We start from the raw sequence: 17,876 nt of genomic DNA, 5'->3' as shown, positions 1-17,876 counted from the left end.
CATGTATGCAGTGAGAGCTCAGTACAGTACAGGACAGTCCCATGTATGCAGTGAGAGCTCAGTATAGTACAGGACAGTCCCATGTATGCAGTGACAGCTCAGTACAGTACAGGACAGTCCCATGTATGCAGTGAGAGCTCAGTACAGGACAGTCCCATGTATGCAGTGAGAGCTCAGTTCAGTACAGGACAGTCCCATGTATGCAGTGAGAGCTCAGTATAGTACAGTCCCGTCCCATGTATGCAGTGAGAGCACAGTGCAGTACAGGACAGTCCCATGTATGCAGTGAGAGCTCAGTACAGTACAGTCCCATGTATGCAGTGGATATGGGAGCTCAGGACAGGACAGTCTAATGCATGCAGTAGATATAGGAGAGCTAAGGACAGTCCCATGTATGCAGTGAGAGCTCAGTACAGGACAGTCCCATGTATGCAGTGAGAGCTCAGTACAGGACAGTCCCATGTATGCAGTGAGAGCTCAGGACAGGACAGTCCCATGTATGCAGTGAGAGCTCAGTACAGGACAGGACAGTCCCATGTATGCAGTGAGAGCTCAGTAAAGTACAGGACAGTCCCATGTATGCAGTGAGAGCTCAGTACAGTACAGGACAGTTCCATGTATGCAGTGACAGCTCAGTACAGTACAAGACAGTCCCATGTATGCCGTGAGAGCTCAGTACAGTACAGGACAGTCCCATGTATGCAGCGAGAGCTCAGTACAGTACAGGACAGTCCCATGTATGCAGCGAGAGCTCAGTACAGTACAGGACAGTTCCATGTATGCAGTGAGAGCTCAGTACAGTACAGGACAGTTCCATGTATGCAGTGAGAGCTCAGTACAGTACAGGACAGTCCCATGTATGCAGTGAGAGCTCAGTACAGTACAGGACAGTTCCATGTATGCCGTGAGAGCTCAGTACAGTACAGTCCCATGTATGCAGTGAGAGCTCAGTACAGGACAGGACAGTCCCATGTATGCAGTGAGAGCTCAGTAAAGTACAGGACAGTCCCATGTATGCAGTGAGAGCTCAGTACAGTACAGGACAGTTCCATGTATGCAGTGACAGCTCAGTACAGTACAAGACAGTCCCATGTATGCCGTGAGAGCTCAGTACAGTACAGGACAGTCCCATGTATGCAGCGAGAGCTCAGTACAGTACAGGACAGTTCCATGTATGCAGTGAGAGCTCAGTACAGTACAGGACAGTTCCATGTATGCAGTGAGAGCTCAGTACAGTACAGGACAGTCCCATGTATGCAGTGAGAGCTCAGTACAGTACAGGACAGTTCCATGTATGCCGTGAGAGCTCAGTACAGTACAGTCCCATGTATGCAGTGGATATGGGAGCTCAGGACAGTACAGGACAGTCCAATGCATGCAGTAGATATAGGAGAGCTAAGGACAGTCCCATGTATGCAGTGAGAGCTCAGTACAGTACAGGACAGTCCCATGTATGCGGTGAGAGCTCAGTACAGTACAGTCCCATGTATGCAGTGGATATATGATTGCTCAGTACAGTACAGTCTAATGCATGCATGATCATATGAGAGCTCAGGACAGTCCCATGTATGCAGTGAATATTCTGCTTTTAAAGGGCATTTACCATTGGGTATGCAGTTGATAGGTCAACAGGCTAGGTGCCGACAAGTGCAAAAGGTCAACGTGGGAAAAGTCAACCTTAGTTTTTCATGATTTTTTTCCAACAAAAACAGACTTGTTCATACTTTACCATCCCACAGAGGGAGAATACGATAGTGTGCCGAGCACAGCGAGCCATGCGGCACACGTTGTACATGCCGACATAGGCAAAAGCTGTCAACCTGTGTCGACCTTTTTACTGTTGCATAAACGATCCCCACTATTAACTTCTCTATTTATGGACACAGCCGCGTGGCAGTGCCCAACAATAATCGGCGTTGCACCACAGACCTTTCAGCTACCAGGCAGTGCCCTGCAGGACATGCTTATCCGGCACTACACGAGTGTGTTCCACCATGTACCGCTCGCTAGCAGGACATAGAATGACTCCAGGTCGACAGGGTCAAAAGGTCAACATGTTTTGTTTTTTTACTAAATTTTCAGCCGACAGGCGGTATTTCATGCCCTAACATCCACTAGGGCGCGGTGGGAGAATAAAATAGGCAAGGCACCGAGCCCGAAGCATGGCAAGGGGACACGGTACACTTAGACAGTGTCCATGTTGACCTATGTTAAAAACTCATGTCGAAATTTTCCCACGTTGACCTTTTTGAGGTCGACCTTTGGACCCTGTCGACCATACGATTGTAGACGTTTTATACCATAACCGTACTGCTCCATGGCGGTACAGAACAGCAGCCTAGTCCAACACTCCCTAATTCTGCACAATACATCAGCCTCAGATAGGAACGTATAATGGGGCCGAGCCCAGTAACAGTCAAACGCTGACGTGATTATATATTTAAAAAAGTTTATTATTTACACACACTGAATGGATGTGATTGGTCTATGCTGGCAGGAGGGAAAGTCAGCAGTGGAATCTCCAGCCGTCTCTGCCATGTGAATGTGCTGTTTACATGAAAGCATTCCTCAGCCGAGCCTGGCTATATATGGGGCTCTCAGCTGACAGTATGCACACTTTTGGGTTATTTCTCTAGACACCTAAAATAAACTCTTTGTGGCAAAGGTCAAGTAGCCGGTATGACCCACAGTTTCCCTGGACGAAACTCCACTTTTAAACACTGTACTCCCTTGTTGGACAGCAGGCTCCTGTCGCTTGGGCTTACGGCTGCTCTCCGCGCTTCCTTTATCTTCCCCATCGCTGCCGAAGTTTGGGTTCTGCAAAGATACCGTCCGTACATCATACACTCGGAGGAGGATTTCCAGGGTGTTGACCTCGGTGAAGCCATGTTCCTTCAGAGCCAGGCAGGTCCTCTGCACTTGCTCAATGCACGGAGAGAAGGAGCACACCCTTCCGCCTGCAAAAGAAACAAAAAAAATAATGTGTGTGTGGATTAAAAGCTCTTCACAGAGAACCAAGAAATACCCCTGCGCCTTGCCGCCTGCACAGTATTATGTGGGTTTGATTACTTCTCCCAGGCAGAGTGGCAATAAATCCACAGCCGGTGCCGATACTGCTAGAAGGTAATTAGAATCCTATACAAAACCAACCAAGAGAAGGAATAATTTAACAGCTGAGCACAAGTGCAAGGCAGGTTCAGACGGCATTGTAATTCTGTGTCGCTGCAGACTGCATAAATATGGGCAGAGCTAATAAGAATTCTTCAGCCAAAGGCATCTGTGCAAGCGAAACAGAGGGGGAAGGGGGGGGGGGGCTCATTCTAAATAGGGTTTGATTTTAAAACAGGAGCTTGTTTTATTCTATAGATTATCCTATTTCCCAGATGTTATTGTGCAGCTTGGTAGAGATTCAAAAAGGGCCTGACTCACCGCCCCACCCCGCGAATCCCCTCGGTAGCATGTGAGGGGATGTGTGCGGCAACACACCCCCTTGTATACGGCCGCAAGGAAGAAAAATCATTTGATGGTCACTCAGCATCGAATGATTTCTGCAGCGTTTGGTCTGAAAAGAACTTGGTGTTCAGATGGCCGGGGTAATCCGAATTCGGGGCGAGTGCCGACATCATAGGACGTCACCATGCCTGTGTTAGCAGGGGAACATCCAGTGCTTTTCAATGGAGACAGCCATAAACCCCCGGGGCGTTCCCTGCTGCCGGTTTGCGCATAGGTGAAAACCCCAAACATCGGGGACAAGGCCGAATTCGTCCCATAATGAAAGGTCTGAATTGGCCCCAAAATAGGAAGGCAGACATTTTACTGTGACTGGCCATACACTAGACCCAGGGATGGCTAACCTTGACACTCCAGCTGTTGTTGAACTACACATCCCAGCATGCCCTGTTACAGTTTACTATTTGGCCATGCTAAAACAGATGTAGGGTATGCTGGGATGTGTAGTTCAACAAAAGCTGGTTCCAGTCAAGGTTAGCCATCACTGCACTAGAACGATATTGTGTACAAATTCACGATTTCAACGGGTCGGGCAGTCATTTTGTATATCGGTTAGAGGCGTGGTCCTGCAGGTCTAGGGGTCGTATGTACGGAACATCTGATCAGTCGTGATTGGGTGCAGATAGTGAGTCGTTTTCTGCACATGTGATTGGTTGTTCGATGGCTCATACGACCGGCCTCATTTGACTGGCAGTTTCCCGGACACGCCCACCCCGACATGAGACGATCAGTCGTATGCGGCAGCTGGATCATTAGCACATCTTTCATGAAAAAATGGCCCAAATCGTGAGTCCAGGGCTGCCGGGGAGTTCAAGGGAAATCGTGACACACTCAGAATCACAAGCTGGTCGTTCTAGCGTATGGCCAGCTTACAGGTAAGTCATGGAAATACAGCCCCGCGAGTCACTAATGCTGGCTATTCAACAGAATGATTTCAGGCCCGGCACATTGTGAGTTGTTTCGGTACAATGCGTGGGCCAGCGGGTCGGGAGATGGATCCTCAGATCTTATGTGCTGCAGGTAAGATCGGAAGATGCTACTAACTATCAAGATGCTGGGAGTTGCAGATCTATCGTGTGTCTGGGAAGCTTCCGGGGAAATTGGTAGAGGACCCGGATCAGATGCTGATTGTCCTGATGTATGGCCAGCTTAAGAACCAGCATTTCCCAGAAATCTCATTTACTGTTGCATAATTCCCTACAAACACCTGGAGGTTAGCTGCAAACATTAGGTATACCCCAAATGTCTGTAGGAGGGACCCCTTCTACCCCCAGATCCCTCCTGCTCTGTCCACATCCCCCATAGAGTTCTATGGGAATGCGATGCTGCCAGATGTATGAATATCGGGAAGCACAGCAGTGTGTCACAGGGCTACCACCATTCTGAGATGGCAGTAGCCCATTGTAGCCTAAGGGCTATGAACCACACAGCCGGCGGGGCAGTGCGGTCAGTGCTGACCGTGCATGCACATAGCCCCCCGGCGCAGCACAACGCAGGGACGGGCGTCTCGGCATCTGAGGGGACATACATTAGGGAAAAAGGATTGCATATTGCAATGCGATCCTGGTCTGTAAATTCTGCCCAGATTGCATTGCATATTTTTTTTTATACATGGGTTCTTTAATGAGTTGATCGCCTACATCAGGAGAGGCCAACTTGTGACTCTCCAGATGTTGTGAAACTACAAATCCCAGCATACCTTGCCACAGTTTTAACACTCCCTTATAGCAAAACTGTGGCAAGGCGTGATGGGATTTGTAGTTTGACAACATCTGGAGAGTCACAAGTTGGCCAGGCCTGGCCTACATCACATGGATTAGTTTTGTTTACCAAGCAGTAACTTTTGAGCAATGCATCTCTCAGAAAAGGGAGTGTTCCCCCCATTAGGTGTTGAAAATAAAATACAAAAACATATTGCTTGCAATGAAAAGAAAAAAAACATTTAAAATATAAATGAACAATTATGAGGGGAAATGGTTTTCCATTTAGTAGCAGTAACTAATTATTATTATTACTAGGGTTTATATTTGCTCTTATGAGGCAGATTTCACCCAACAATGGCAGCTTCCACCACAAACATCAAGTTATTTGGCATCAACACACCAAAGCATACATAGCCACCTACAATAGGATTTCTGGGACTTGTAGTACCACAGCAGCTGGAGAAACACAAGTTGTCTGGGTCCATTTTAAAACAGAAAATAAAACTAGTGCGAAATTTGCTCTGAAAAGCAGGAGACATTTTTCGTTTAACACAGTTTTTACTTGAACAATTTTTATTTCTATATTTTTTTTAAGCCGACAGAGAGCTGGATGATTCAACTTTTATTAGCACGAGCTTCTGATCAAAGTCTAATCCCCAGATTTGCGGTGACCCTAATCAAAGACATTATTGTTTAGATTATCATAGTTCGGCTCTCCCGCTAAATAACACCATTAGAAAACAATTCCAAATTATAAAGCTAGCTGGGAAAAAATAAAAAATAATAGGTGGCAAGTCAATTTAAAATGTGCCATAATCCATAGTAATTAGCATAGATTAACTATTTACCAAGATCTAGATTTCCAAGGGTATCCTAAAAAGTAGACATAGCAGATTGGATGCTCCATAGATTTGGAAGGCAACTTTTTAAAAAAGTTTGTCAAGGGTCTCTTATACCCCTTTCACACCGCATGGTCCGACCCGAGACTCTGTGTGATGTGAAAGCGCCACTTGGTAAAACCCCAGTCCAGCAACCAGACATTCCAACCAGGGTTAAAAATAAATGTTTTAACCGGGTCGGACTTGGGTTGCTGGGCAGCGTAAACAGGTAACCCAGGTCAAGCGACCCGGGTCCCATTTACACTTGTAGGGAGAAGGCAGCTTTAGCTTCAAGCGCTGCCTCCTCCCCCACCCCCAGATGACGTGGTGCTACCACTCCGCTCCCCTTGTGACGTCAGGGACCTAGCCTATTGCCGGGTCGCTGCAGGGAACTTCACCTCGCAAATGACGAGTCGAATCCTGGGTGCGAACCGGCATTTGCGATGCAAAAAAGGGTTTATAGGCTGGTAATTTCCCGTTAATGAGCGTCAACACATAGAATCCGGGATACATTCCTGGACTTTGTTTTACCACGTTCGTGGAACCTGTAAAACAGTCCCCCAAAAAATTCCTTGTTAATGGCAGCCTTTTGGCTACCGCCAGCTCTACTTTTTGCCCAGCTGCCTGTGGTAAGTTACCGTTGCCAACCAAAATCCCCCTATAAGCGGCTACGAACCTGTGAATGTATCTTGAGGGAGCTCAGAAGTAATTTAAAAAAATATTCGGGGCGGGGGGGGGGGGGGGGGGGGGGTACAGAAAACACAAAAAGGGTAATTTGGGGAGGAGTAGGGAGAAACTAGTATATATTTGGATTCCAAAGACACATAAATGGTTACTTGACCAGCATAAACAACAACAAATACATTGGATGAACATACACATAGTTACAATAGGATAAGAAGAAACAGTGTACACAACAAAAGACCATACATATACTATATAATCAAACAGATAATCCGATAATAAAATTATTTGCAACTCACTACAAAATGGTAGAATCTGAATGATTTTAGTTTAGGCTAAATTGGAAAGGATCGCACAGAGATAGATTAGGGAAATAATGGCCCCTTCACCGTCTGTTATAAATAGATGCCAAGGGTTTCATCAAACAATTGGGGAGTTGATCGAGTATAAATATGACATAAATTAAATTTCTATAAGAAAGTAAAAATTGTTTTTTTTTTTGTACAACTTTTAGTAAAGTTGGAGAGCAAGATTGTTTCCATCGTTGAGTTTGAGTTGCTCGAGAATGTGTCCTACAACATATGTTGTGTGCTGGGATATTATCTTCGACAATATATAAATTATGCTAATGCAGGATCAGGGGAGGAGTGCAGAAATATTACTGAGGGCCTAACAACCTACTTCAGCGTACCAGTCATCAGGAGGAAGCGAAGGCGACCATTTTGTATGCCAAATATCCATGAGAATGATGGCTAATATTGCACTAAGACAGCAACACCACTGTGACACAAAGCACAATGTGCTACAGTTAGATCCATCCATTTACTAGAAATTAGAGACAAAAATGAGGAATAATGCACTTTGTCACAATGAATGGATAGTAAACTTTCTTACGCAGGATTTGGATTAAAATTGCTGCGTCCACTGTTTGGAGCGCCCCTGGATATAACGGAGGGGTCTCCTGTGCAGACTCTTGGTGGGCCCCTCCTTTCCACGGTGGTGCAGTAGGCCCTGGCATTGTATTCATTTAACCACTGCGTATGAGCTGCAGCCATTTAGGATGCGATTTTTGCCGCGGCTGCAGTTCCCAATGTGGAAAGGCAGACAAAAAAAATGGGTGCAGTGTGTGTGTGTGTGTGCGCTGTGGGCCTCCCCCTTGACAAAGGGGCCCGAAATACACTGCACTTATTATAAAAAACACCATCGGTAACAACCACAGTTTAGATGATTAATTGCTTAAAAAGAACAGCCCGACATCAAAACGCTGTCAAGCGGCTGATTCCGCTTTTCCGTAACAATGACAACACAATGCACACACAGAAGAATTTCTTCATGTGGGGCTCCTGTTAAACATTAATGACTAGTCCGCTGTGTGTTGCCAGTCACAATTACTGTACGAACAACGGAGGAGGGAACGCTTATTTTCTAAGAGAGGGAGGGCGTAGATAACATGCTCAAATGTGAGGAAAAATCTGGGGGGTTTGCCAAAACACTACATATTTTATTAACACCACCCACCTGAGAAAGGCTGATATTCTGTGGTACATTAACCACACAAGCAGAGAACGACGTAGGCTTGATCACAAATACATGTATAAAGCACATTCAAAAAGAACAGTGTATATGACAGGGCCCAGAGTTTCCAGGAGCCTGCCCACCCTATGCACTGACAGCCGTAGCCAGCTACAAGATGTGTAGGAAGTGTTCCATTCATTAGAATGCCACAAAACAATGCCTCCTTTGTCCTGTGAGAACTATCAGCAGTATTAAGATAAATTCAGCAGCGCACCACAGATACTTCTAACGGATGGGGTCACTCGTACCGGACCTCATAGACTGAAACCCATTGCTTTAGAACACATATTAGCAATTTTTTATTCATTTCACTAAAGCTTATGTTACAAACTATAGGTTATAAAACCATTATTATTTATAATGTTAAGATCAGGGCCTTCCCACTCTGATTGTACTATGCTGCTGACTATAGAAACATAGAATTTGACGGCAGATGAGAACCATTTGGCCCATCTAGTCTGCCCCTTATTTATCCTTCAGGTAATCTAAACCCTTTTTAATCCTTATTTCTTTGTAAGGATATTCATATGCCTATCCCAAGCATGTTTAAATTGTTCTACTGTCTTAGGGGGAGATTCTCTAAGAATCTCCGCCCCCCTTCGCCGCCCATCGCATATTTAATTATCGCATATGCTGTAACATATGCGATAATTAAGGCAAAGGACAGCTCTTGCGTTAAGAGCTGTCCTTTGCGGTGAGAGTCGCCGGGTCGCAGCAGGTCCCGGCGGCTCTCCCCTCCCTCCCACACCCGGCGCTGCTGCTGCTGCGCCGGGCTCTCCTCCTCCATGCACCCGAAGAGGATCAGTGCAGGGAGGAGGTCACAGGTCCGGGCAGCACTGCGCTGTGCTGCCCGGACACAGGTGAGGGGGCGATGCGGGTCGGCGCAGGGCGGCGGAGGGTTGCGATAGAAGCCCATTGGCTTCTATGGGGCATCGCCAGATTTTTCTGGCGATGCCCCCCGCCGCGGTAACCCGGTGGGGGATGCTTACAGCATCCCAAAATGCGGTAAAAACCCAGATAACGGGGTTTTTACCGCATTTTTAGCTTAGAGCAGTGGTAGCCAACCCTAGCCCTCGAGAGCTACCAACAGTTCACATTTTCCAGACAACCTAGCTGCTGCACAGCTGCAATCATTAATCACTGACACATTTTAAAAGATACACAGATGGAGCTAATTAGCTCACTTGTGATTCTGTGAGGAGACCTGCAAAACATGCACTGTTGGTAGCTCTCAAGGACCAGGGTTGGCTACCCCAGGCTTAGAGAATCTCCCCCTTAGCCTCTACCACCTTTGATGGGAGGCAATATGTTGTCGTTATTCTCTATACTATATTATAATATAACAAAAGAATAATGATACAGGAATAATTTGAAAATGAAAGTCCCTTTTTCGGCAACAGTCAAAATTCAGCAATGTAGAGGAGAACCTAATAGTTTTCATTCTAGCACCCGCCATCTTTGAAGACCCATGCAGTTCCTCTTCCCTGCCTGGGGTGTAGCTGTCTGCTGTGGTGTTTCTAGCACAGGTCTGGTTTGCATATCACTGCTGATATACAGACTACACTTAGCTAGAAGCACTACAGCAGACAGCGACACCACAGGCAGGGAAGAGGAACTGCATGGGTTTTCAAAGATGGCAGGTGCTAGACTGAAGGCTACCTAAGTGTAGCCCATATCTGGTCGACGGACTAATGAAGTATAGAGCGCCAATGACTTGGTCAACAGCGACTAGTTAGATGCCTAAAAATGATCGGCAGGCACTAGATCCTAGGTAGCCAACCCTAGTCCTCGAGAGCTACCAACAGTGCATGTTTTCCAGGTCTCCTCACAGAATCACAAGTGAGCTAATTAGCTCCATCTGTGGATCTTTTAAAATGTGTCAGTGATTAATGAGTGCAGCAGCTAGGTTGTCTGGAAAATGTGAACTGTTGGTAGGGTTGGCTACCACTGCACTAGATCATCATTTACAGGTCGGCACAAGCAAAAGGTCGACATGAACATGGCTTTTCAAGTTTTTCATGATTTTTTTTTTAACCGACTTATTCAAACTTAACGTTCCCAGTGGACATATAGGAAGAATAATATAGTGCATCGCGTGCAGCAAGGCGCCGTGCCTGAAGCATGGCAAACACAGCGAGCCACACAGTACATACGTGTCAACGTCTACCTAGACAGAAAAAAAAGGTAAAAAACTTGGACCGTTTCACTGTCAACTGCATTCCTGTTGACCTTTGGCATGTGTCGATTTTCTGCTACTGTGGATCCAGACGCTGCCATTTATTTTTAGGCATCTAACTAGTTGAGGTTGACCATTAGTCATTGACTATTTTGACATCACCAATCTTCTATACCAGGGACGGAGAATCTCTGGCCCGCCAGCTGTTGTTGAACTACACATCCCAGCATGCCCTACAACAGTTTTAACATGGTCAATTAGCAAAACTGAAACAGGGCATGCTGGGATGTGTAGTTCAACAACAGATGGAGGGCTGAAGGTTCCCCATTCCCTGTTCTATACCATAATCGTGAAGACCAGTGGTTCCCAAACTGTGTGCCATGGCTCCCTGGGTTGCCTCAGGACACTTGCAGGGGTGCCACGGGTTGGTGGTCCTGGACAAAACCAGTGCTGGTGGCTGCCAATTATAAAATATGCTGCCCTTTACCACATAACTGAACCTCAGGATCCCATATAAACACAATCTAATTATTTTTATATTTTTTCTACATTTTTTGGGGCCTAGGGGTGTCATAAAAAAAAAACCTCCGATACTCTAGGGCAGGCATTCCCAACCACGGTCCTCAAGGCACACCAACAGTGCAGGTTTTAGTGATGTCCAGGCTTCAGCACAGATGGTTTAATCAGAATCCCTCAGATACTAATTAAGTCACCTGTGCTCAAGCCTGGATATCTAGAAAACCTGCACTGTTGGTGTGCCTTGAGGACCGTGGTTGGGAATGCCTGCTCTAGGGTGCTGTGATTCAAAAAAGATTGGGAACCCCTGGTGTAGACACATGCACTATTATGGGCGGGAGGGGTGAACACACTTAATTAGCGGCAAATAAGTGTTTTAACTTAACGCACGTTCTTGCGCCTGTACGCGCGCTCCCGATGTTACGTGTTTTGTGCAATAATTCTTGCTGGTGGTACATGCATTAAGTAATGGTGAAAATGGACAAAGACTAAGATAGTATAACAGTAGAGGTGTCTATTATTGCCAATAAAAATAAATGATTGAATTTGGGTTCTTAAAAATGTATCAAATGGCTGTTATATGCATTATTCTAACAGTGGTTCTCAAAGTCGGTCCTCAAGACCCCACGCCAGTCACGTTTTCCAGGTCACCTGACAGGTGCGCTCATTACTGACTGACAGGTGGAGCTAATGATTTCACTTGATTCTCTAAGGAGACCTGCAAAACATGCACGGTGTGGTGTCCCGAGGACCGACTGAGAACCACTGTTAGAATAATGCATATAACAGCCAACAGCCAATGTTCTAAAACATTGAATTTTTTTTTTTTTTTTTATAAAAGGCAAAGTAAATTCTCTACTTAAATTAAGGCTACATAAAAATTGGTAATGATATAAGTTTGAAACCACTTAACAGGGATATTCCCCAATATCAGGAAGTGGTGAAAACAAATTTGTAATAATGCCTATGGAAAATGAAAACACATTACAGTTACCTGCAGTTGTATTGAACAATAACCTATTCTCGAGAAAAGTGAAAAACGGTTATCACAGAAATCCCCCCCCATGTCATAAGAACATAGGGCAATATTCAATTGATGCCAGATGGACCTGGCATCCATTATTCAATTCATCGGCCAAATCCGGATGTCGGAGTTGGACGATGATTGACACTCACCTGGTCGGCGCTCAGACCGGGTAAGCGCGGCAGCGGGAGACGGCAAGGGAGCCTGGATGGAGCCGGGTGAGCTGCTCTCACCCGGCTCAGTGGCGGGTATGTACAGGAGGGTGCGGGCGGCGGCATGAGGGTGCGGCGGACAGGAGGACGGCGCCGTGTAAGCTGCTGCTGATCACCCGGTACTGTCCTCCCTGCCTCAATCCGGCATCTTGTTATGCCGGATTGAGAATGATGGAAACATAGCAGTTTTGGCTGTGTTTCCGTCAAAACCAGCCGAATTAGCGGCTCTTCCGTCAATCCACCTGCTTTTCGGCATGATGAAACATTTCGACATGCCGGAAAACAAAATGCTAAGATTGAATAGATCGGAACCCCTTCCGATGTATTCATGTCAAAAACTGCCGACTTTTCGGCAAGACGGCAGTTTCGACACTTATTGAATATCCCCCATAGTCTGCAACTGGAAATTACTGACTTTTTAATCCACTTAATAGGGTGTATGCTGATTTTGCTGCTACCCAGTTTAGCGTCTGTTGATTCAATTTGTATCCTACTTGCAGCAGAATTTACAACGACCTTGAGGATTAAATGGGAAACCTGGCTCGGGGGAGACCATGCAAATGATGTATTGAATGGTTTGTGCTTTGAAGGAGACTAAAATCTATCTGAACCAGCTTTGTCACAGAGGTAAAATAGTAAGAATCTTATTTCATCATATATCCAATGGTAAATATAGAGGCTCCTCACTTAGGCCCTTATTCTAGTTCACTCTCTGACAAATTCCTTCTTAGATAGACAAAACCATGTGCACTGCAGGTGGGGCAGATGTAACATGTGCAGAGAGAAATACATTTGGGTGGGGTTTTACTTCAAAGTGAGATCTATATTGCAGTGTAAAAATAAAGCAGCCGGTAGTTACCCTGCACAGAAACAAAATAACTCACCCAAATCTAATTCTCTCTGCACCTGTTACATCTGCCCCCCTGCAGTGCACATGGTTTTGTCCATCTAAGAAGGCTTTTGTCAGAAAGAATGAACTAGAATAGTTCCATTCCTATGATAAATCATTGTTCGATTAACGGGTTGGAAAAAGTAGTCACATATTACCAGATAATCCCTGTTGATTATGAACCCTCATAAACCGGAGCACTTGAAAAACAGATATCCATTATATTACAATACGTTGTGCTCTCCGTATATACCGCATGCTACCAGACTCCGAGAGGCATGAACGCAGCACCAAGGAATTACAGCCAGTACCTATTGGAGACCATATAAACATTTACACCCACCACCCAAGTACTAGTAGTCACACAGATGCAGTTCCATTATGGACGGCATTGGGGAAAAAGCCTGACATAGCATATCAACATAATAGAGGTCACGCTATCTCCGCCAAGATTCCACCATAAAGTTTTCCCGGAGAGTCATTGAGTGGAATTTTTCTCTTTCCTAAGGAAGTCTGGGGTAAACGAATATTCAGGCATTCGCTCCCCTGCAAAATTGGACTTTTTCAAACAAGTTCCACATTCTAAAAACTTGTACGAAACCAAAATGTTGTTTCTGCAGAGTTCAAAATGGTAAATTAAATTATACGCACTTTTGAAAGTCCTGTTTATCAAGTGCACCAGTGTCCTAATTGGCCGAAGTTGTCCAATGTTGCTCTCCTTTCTAATCACATCATCTCTCTACTTGCCCAACTGTGTTATTGCCCTTGCTCAAATGAAAGGTGATAAGGAAAGAGGCTTGGGACACCTGAAGCCATTTGGGTACCTGAAAAATGAGAAACGGGGAACAATATATTCAAAGGGGGAGATTCAATTCTTACATGGGAATTTAGCTCCCAGACTAAGGGGGATATTCAATCCCCGGCGAGCATCTCCCGCGGGGGAGATGCTAGCCTGGCCCTATTCAATGCTGTCTTCCCCGACAGCATTGAGCAGGGTATCTCGGCAGAACTCATTCTGCAGAGAACGGCCGGGAAGTGACGAGCTGCCGGCTGCAGCTCGCCTCTTCGCGGCCACGCCCCCTTCTCGCTCCCCGGCAGGCGGGACAGTGAATCCCGCCTGCAAGTTCTCGGTCGAGCTGACCGAGATCGGGACTGGGTCACGGCGGTCGAGCAAGCTCGACTGCCGTGACCCTCAGATTGAATACCCCCCTAAAGGGTCAATTTACTAAAGTGGTAGTTTTTAGAAGTGAGAGATGCGGCCAATCCTGTTCATTTTAGCATAGAATAGTAGCCTTTACACAAATTAAAATAGAACCAGGGAGCTAAATCCCAGCATAAGGCCTGAAGCATCCCGAAGGGGTTTTAGAATTTAGTCTCTTTAAACATCATTCGAAATGACATTTTGGGATTTATAAAATGGGATTAAACCTTAAAAAATAAATTATATTTCTGAATATTTTAATCTTTTTACCAACAGTGCCAAGGCCGGGTCTTGCTCATCCTCAACTTGTACATAAAAAAAAAAAAAGGCAAGGACGAGTTCCAATCCTTCCTTGGCACTGCAATAACAGAAGGAAGTGGTAAAATAACGCCACAGGGAGGAGTTGGGGAAGGGGAGGCACTTTCACAGAGTGGGTGGGGCTTATACAACATTACAGAATTAGAAGAAAAAAAAAAAAGAAAAGAAAGATCATCCCACATACCAGAAGCTACAAAATCTGGGGCACTCTGATGTGAAAAGGAAAGTCCACGCTCGATGTCATACACATTGACAGCATTTCAATCAAGATGCCAAAATATAGCAAAATGAGAACTAATAAAAATCTGTGTAGATTCTTGCCTCTAGCTTGATATGTGTAAGATTAAAAGACAACGAATACAAATAATTTTATAGGTGGTACTATGTTCCAGTCAGGCTTAACAAAATGAAGAGATTTCCCCCCCCCCTTTGTTGGAGATGTAAATGTATGGATGTCACATTTCTACATATTTGGTGGGATTGCCCTGTTTTAATCCCTCTGGCAGCTCTGGCTAACTCTATTTTATCTATACCAAGGCTGGCTGTTTTCTCCTTTCCATGGATATCCCAGAGGCATCTCGCACGCAGAACCAACTGTTCACTCATATAGTTCTTGCGGCCAGATCCTGTATTGCGGGCAATTGGAAATCTTTAGATCTGCCAACAATGGCTGAAATCAGGGCCAAGATCTGGCATATTCATTCTATGGAGTACATTACCAGCATTTTGAAAGGCTCTTCTACAAAACTCATTAAAGTCTGGGAACCCTGAACCTCTTACTTCAATGTCCCACCAGCTTTTCACTGGGAACTGTCCCTGTACTAGATTGCTTGACCTTCCGGTTAATATAATATTCAGCCGGGTTGGATCCCTTTTTCTATTCCCACCCTCCCCTTCTCACTTTTCTTTTTCTCCCTCCTTTGCCCTTCTTCTGTCTTTTCCTCTTACTTTACTATTTTTTTTATTACTCTTTAAAATAATAATAATAATAATAATAATAATAATAATAATAATACCTTAAAAACAAAGAGTCTATATAATATGTTAAGTGTACCAATTAGTATTTTTCTTTTTTTATTATGAAACCTCTGCATAGGTTTTCTTGTGGTGCCTATTCGTTGTATTCATTCTCTAATAAAATGTATTTAAAAATATATATATATATTTGGTAAAGGTTATGTGCAGCCTGGAGGCGGGCAGTGGATGCAGAGAGGCAGTGGTCGGTGAACGCGGCGAGGGGACCAGAGAGCTGAGTATGGGAAGCCAGGCAGCGGGCGCACATAGGAAAAAATAAACCCATACAAATGGAAGGACAGCCAGTTATCGGAGAGAAGAGATATTGTTAACAATTACCTCTGAACTCTCAGGCAAATAGTATAGTGCATAGTAAATTATATTGTTCAGTGACATCATCCTGTCCCGTACACGAGGTCAGTGACTACATCGAGAGCATGAATCATTAACGCTATTGAGCGTAGATACTAAGCGCTATTAAAAACTATATCGCTCAGAAAGGCCGAAATAAACGATATCAACTAAAACATTGCTTAGTGTGTATGGGGTTTCAGGGGAGGGAGCTGGAAAATGTGGGGATACTGCAAAAAAAAAATGTTATTTGCATATTGATATTTATTTTGGAATGTGAACCGTACTGAAAAGGTCTGGAATCGCTGTGTTCAGGTTCCAGGGTGTTTCTCCAGGACCAGCTAGGTACTGTATAATAGATTACTCAGATAACGCTATCAGGCTAATTAGTGGTAACAATAAGTGCCTATTGGGTGCGGGACAGTGACAAGTGACAGCCATTGAGGGCCGGATGTATCAAGCTACAAAAAAAAAAAAAAGTCATACAATTGAGAGTGATAAAAAGCCAGCCAATCAGCTCCTACCTGTCATGTTACAGGATGGATTTAAAAAAATGACAGACAGGAGCTGATTGGCTGGTTATTTATCACTCTCCATTCCACTTTATCACTTTCTTTTTAATCGCTTGATACATCTGACCCGGAGAGTCCAAAAAAAAAAAAAAAAAAAATATTTTATACAATAATTGTAGTTCCAATAATAAAACCGGTAAAAATGATCAGCAGCAGCGCGGGCCCCAATCAGCCGGTATCAGAGTTGTGGAAGGGTCAGACATTTGTCACAGACTGGAAAAATCATTTAATGGTTCGGGATTTGTGATATCGCAATTCATTTGCAGATTTGCACAGGGCGGGTTTTCTTTCTGTACGGTCGGCGGCTAACTACTCGCAATGTGATTTTACACTACTCGCCGGGCTCTCCCCTTCCCCCTGCACCCGGAAGAGGATCAGTGCAGGGAGGAGGTCACAGGTCCGGGCAGCTCTGCTGTGTGCTGCCCGGACACAGGTGAGGGGGGAGGGGGCGGTGGGATGCGGTAGAAGCCCATTGGCTTCTATGGGCCTGCGATGCCCCCCCGTTAACCCGGCAGGGGATGCTTACAGCATCCCAAAATGCGGTAAAAACCCAGATAACAGGGTTTTTACCGCATTTTTAGCTTAGAGAATTTCCCCCTCTCTAAGCTTCAAAAGTGATAAAATGGAGAGTGATAAACAGCCAGCCAATCAGCTCCTGTCTGACATTTTTCAAATGTTTATCACTCTCCATTTTATCACTTTTGAAGCTTAGAGAATCTAGTCCAATTACTGTAACATAACAACAACAGCAAACAAAACAAATAGGACACGGATTACCATGGCAACTAAAACGAGAAAGTGTAATATGAGGACTGTAGGATACATACATTCGCCGTACATTTCTGACCTTTATCTGGCTATACCAAGCCGCAATCCCGCCGCAGTCAGGGGGATATGACATTCACAGCTGAGACCGGCCGCAGGGTCACTGCCGCGCAGCATCAAACCCATTGCACTAGAGACCATGCGGACCCATCACACAGATCTCTCTGAGATGACAGGTGGCTTTTCAGGGAGCTGCTGCGAGGAGGATTAGAGAGTCAGACGGTGATTACAGGTATCCAGGCAGCTGCCAAAGATCCAGGCTAGACCTACCAAGAGAGTGTTCTATATTTGGCCTGTGTATATATATTTATATATAATAAATAGGTAGCAGTATAGCCATTTCCGGCAGCATTGACGGCTGTCATTTCTGACTTTTTTAAAAGTCTATCCTGTTTTGTCGGAAACGGCCGAGGATTGTCGAATCGTTT

At 45.0% G+C, this 17,876-nt stretch overlaps 1 protein-coding gene across 3 annotated transcripts in view; it reads right to left on the bottom strand.

Moving 5' to 3' along the window:
• Positions 1 to 2,432: 2,432 nt before the first annotated feature.
• Positions 2,433 to 17,876, bottom strand: part of TRMT61A (tRNA methyltransferase 61A) — a 35,054-nt gene continuing 19,610 nt past the window's right edge. For all 3 annotated transcript variants that reach the window (XM_083166482.1, XM_083166481.1, XM_083166483.1), the window contains exon 4: positions 2,433 to 2,957. In XM_083166482.1, the coding sequence (XP_083022608.1) occupies positions 2,641 to 2,957 (317 nt within the window). In that variant the 3' untranslated portion in view covers positions 2,433 to 2,640. The remainder of the gene's footprint in view (positions 2,958 to 17,876) is intronic.

Source organism: Crinia signifera, chromosome 12 (genome assembly GCF_055691185.1).
Source record: "Crinia signifera chromosome 12, ASM5569118v1, whole genome shotgun sequence".
In the NCBI taxonomy this organism is placed as follows: Eukaryota; Metazoa; Chordata; class Amphibia; order Anura; family Myobatrachidae; genus Crinia; species Crinia signifera.
Note: the sequence above shows the minus strand (reverse complement) of the source record. Positions and strands in the feature narration are given on the sequence as shown.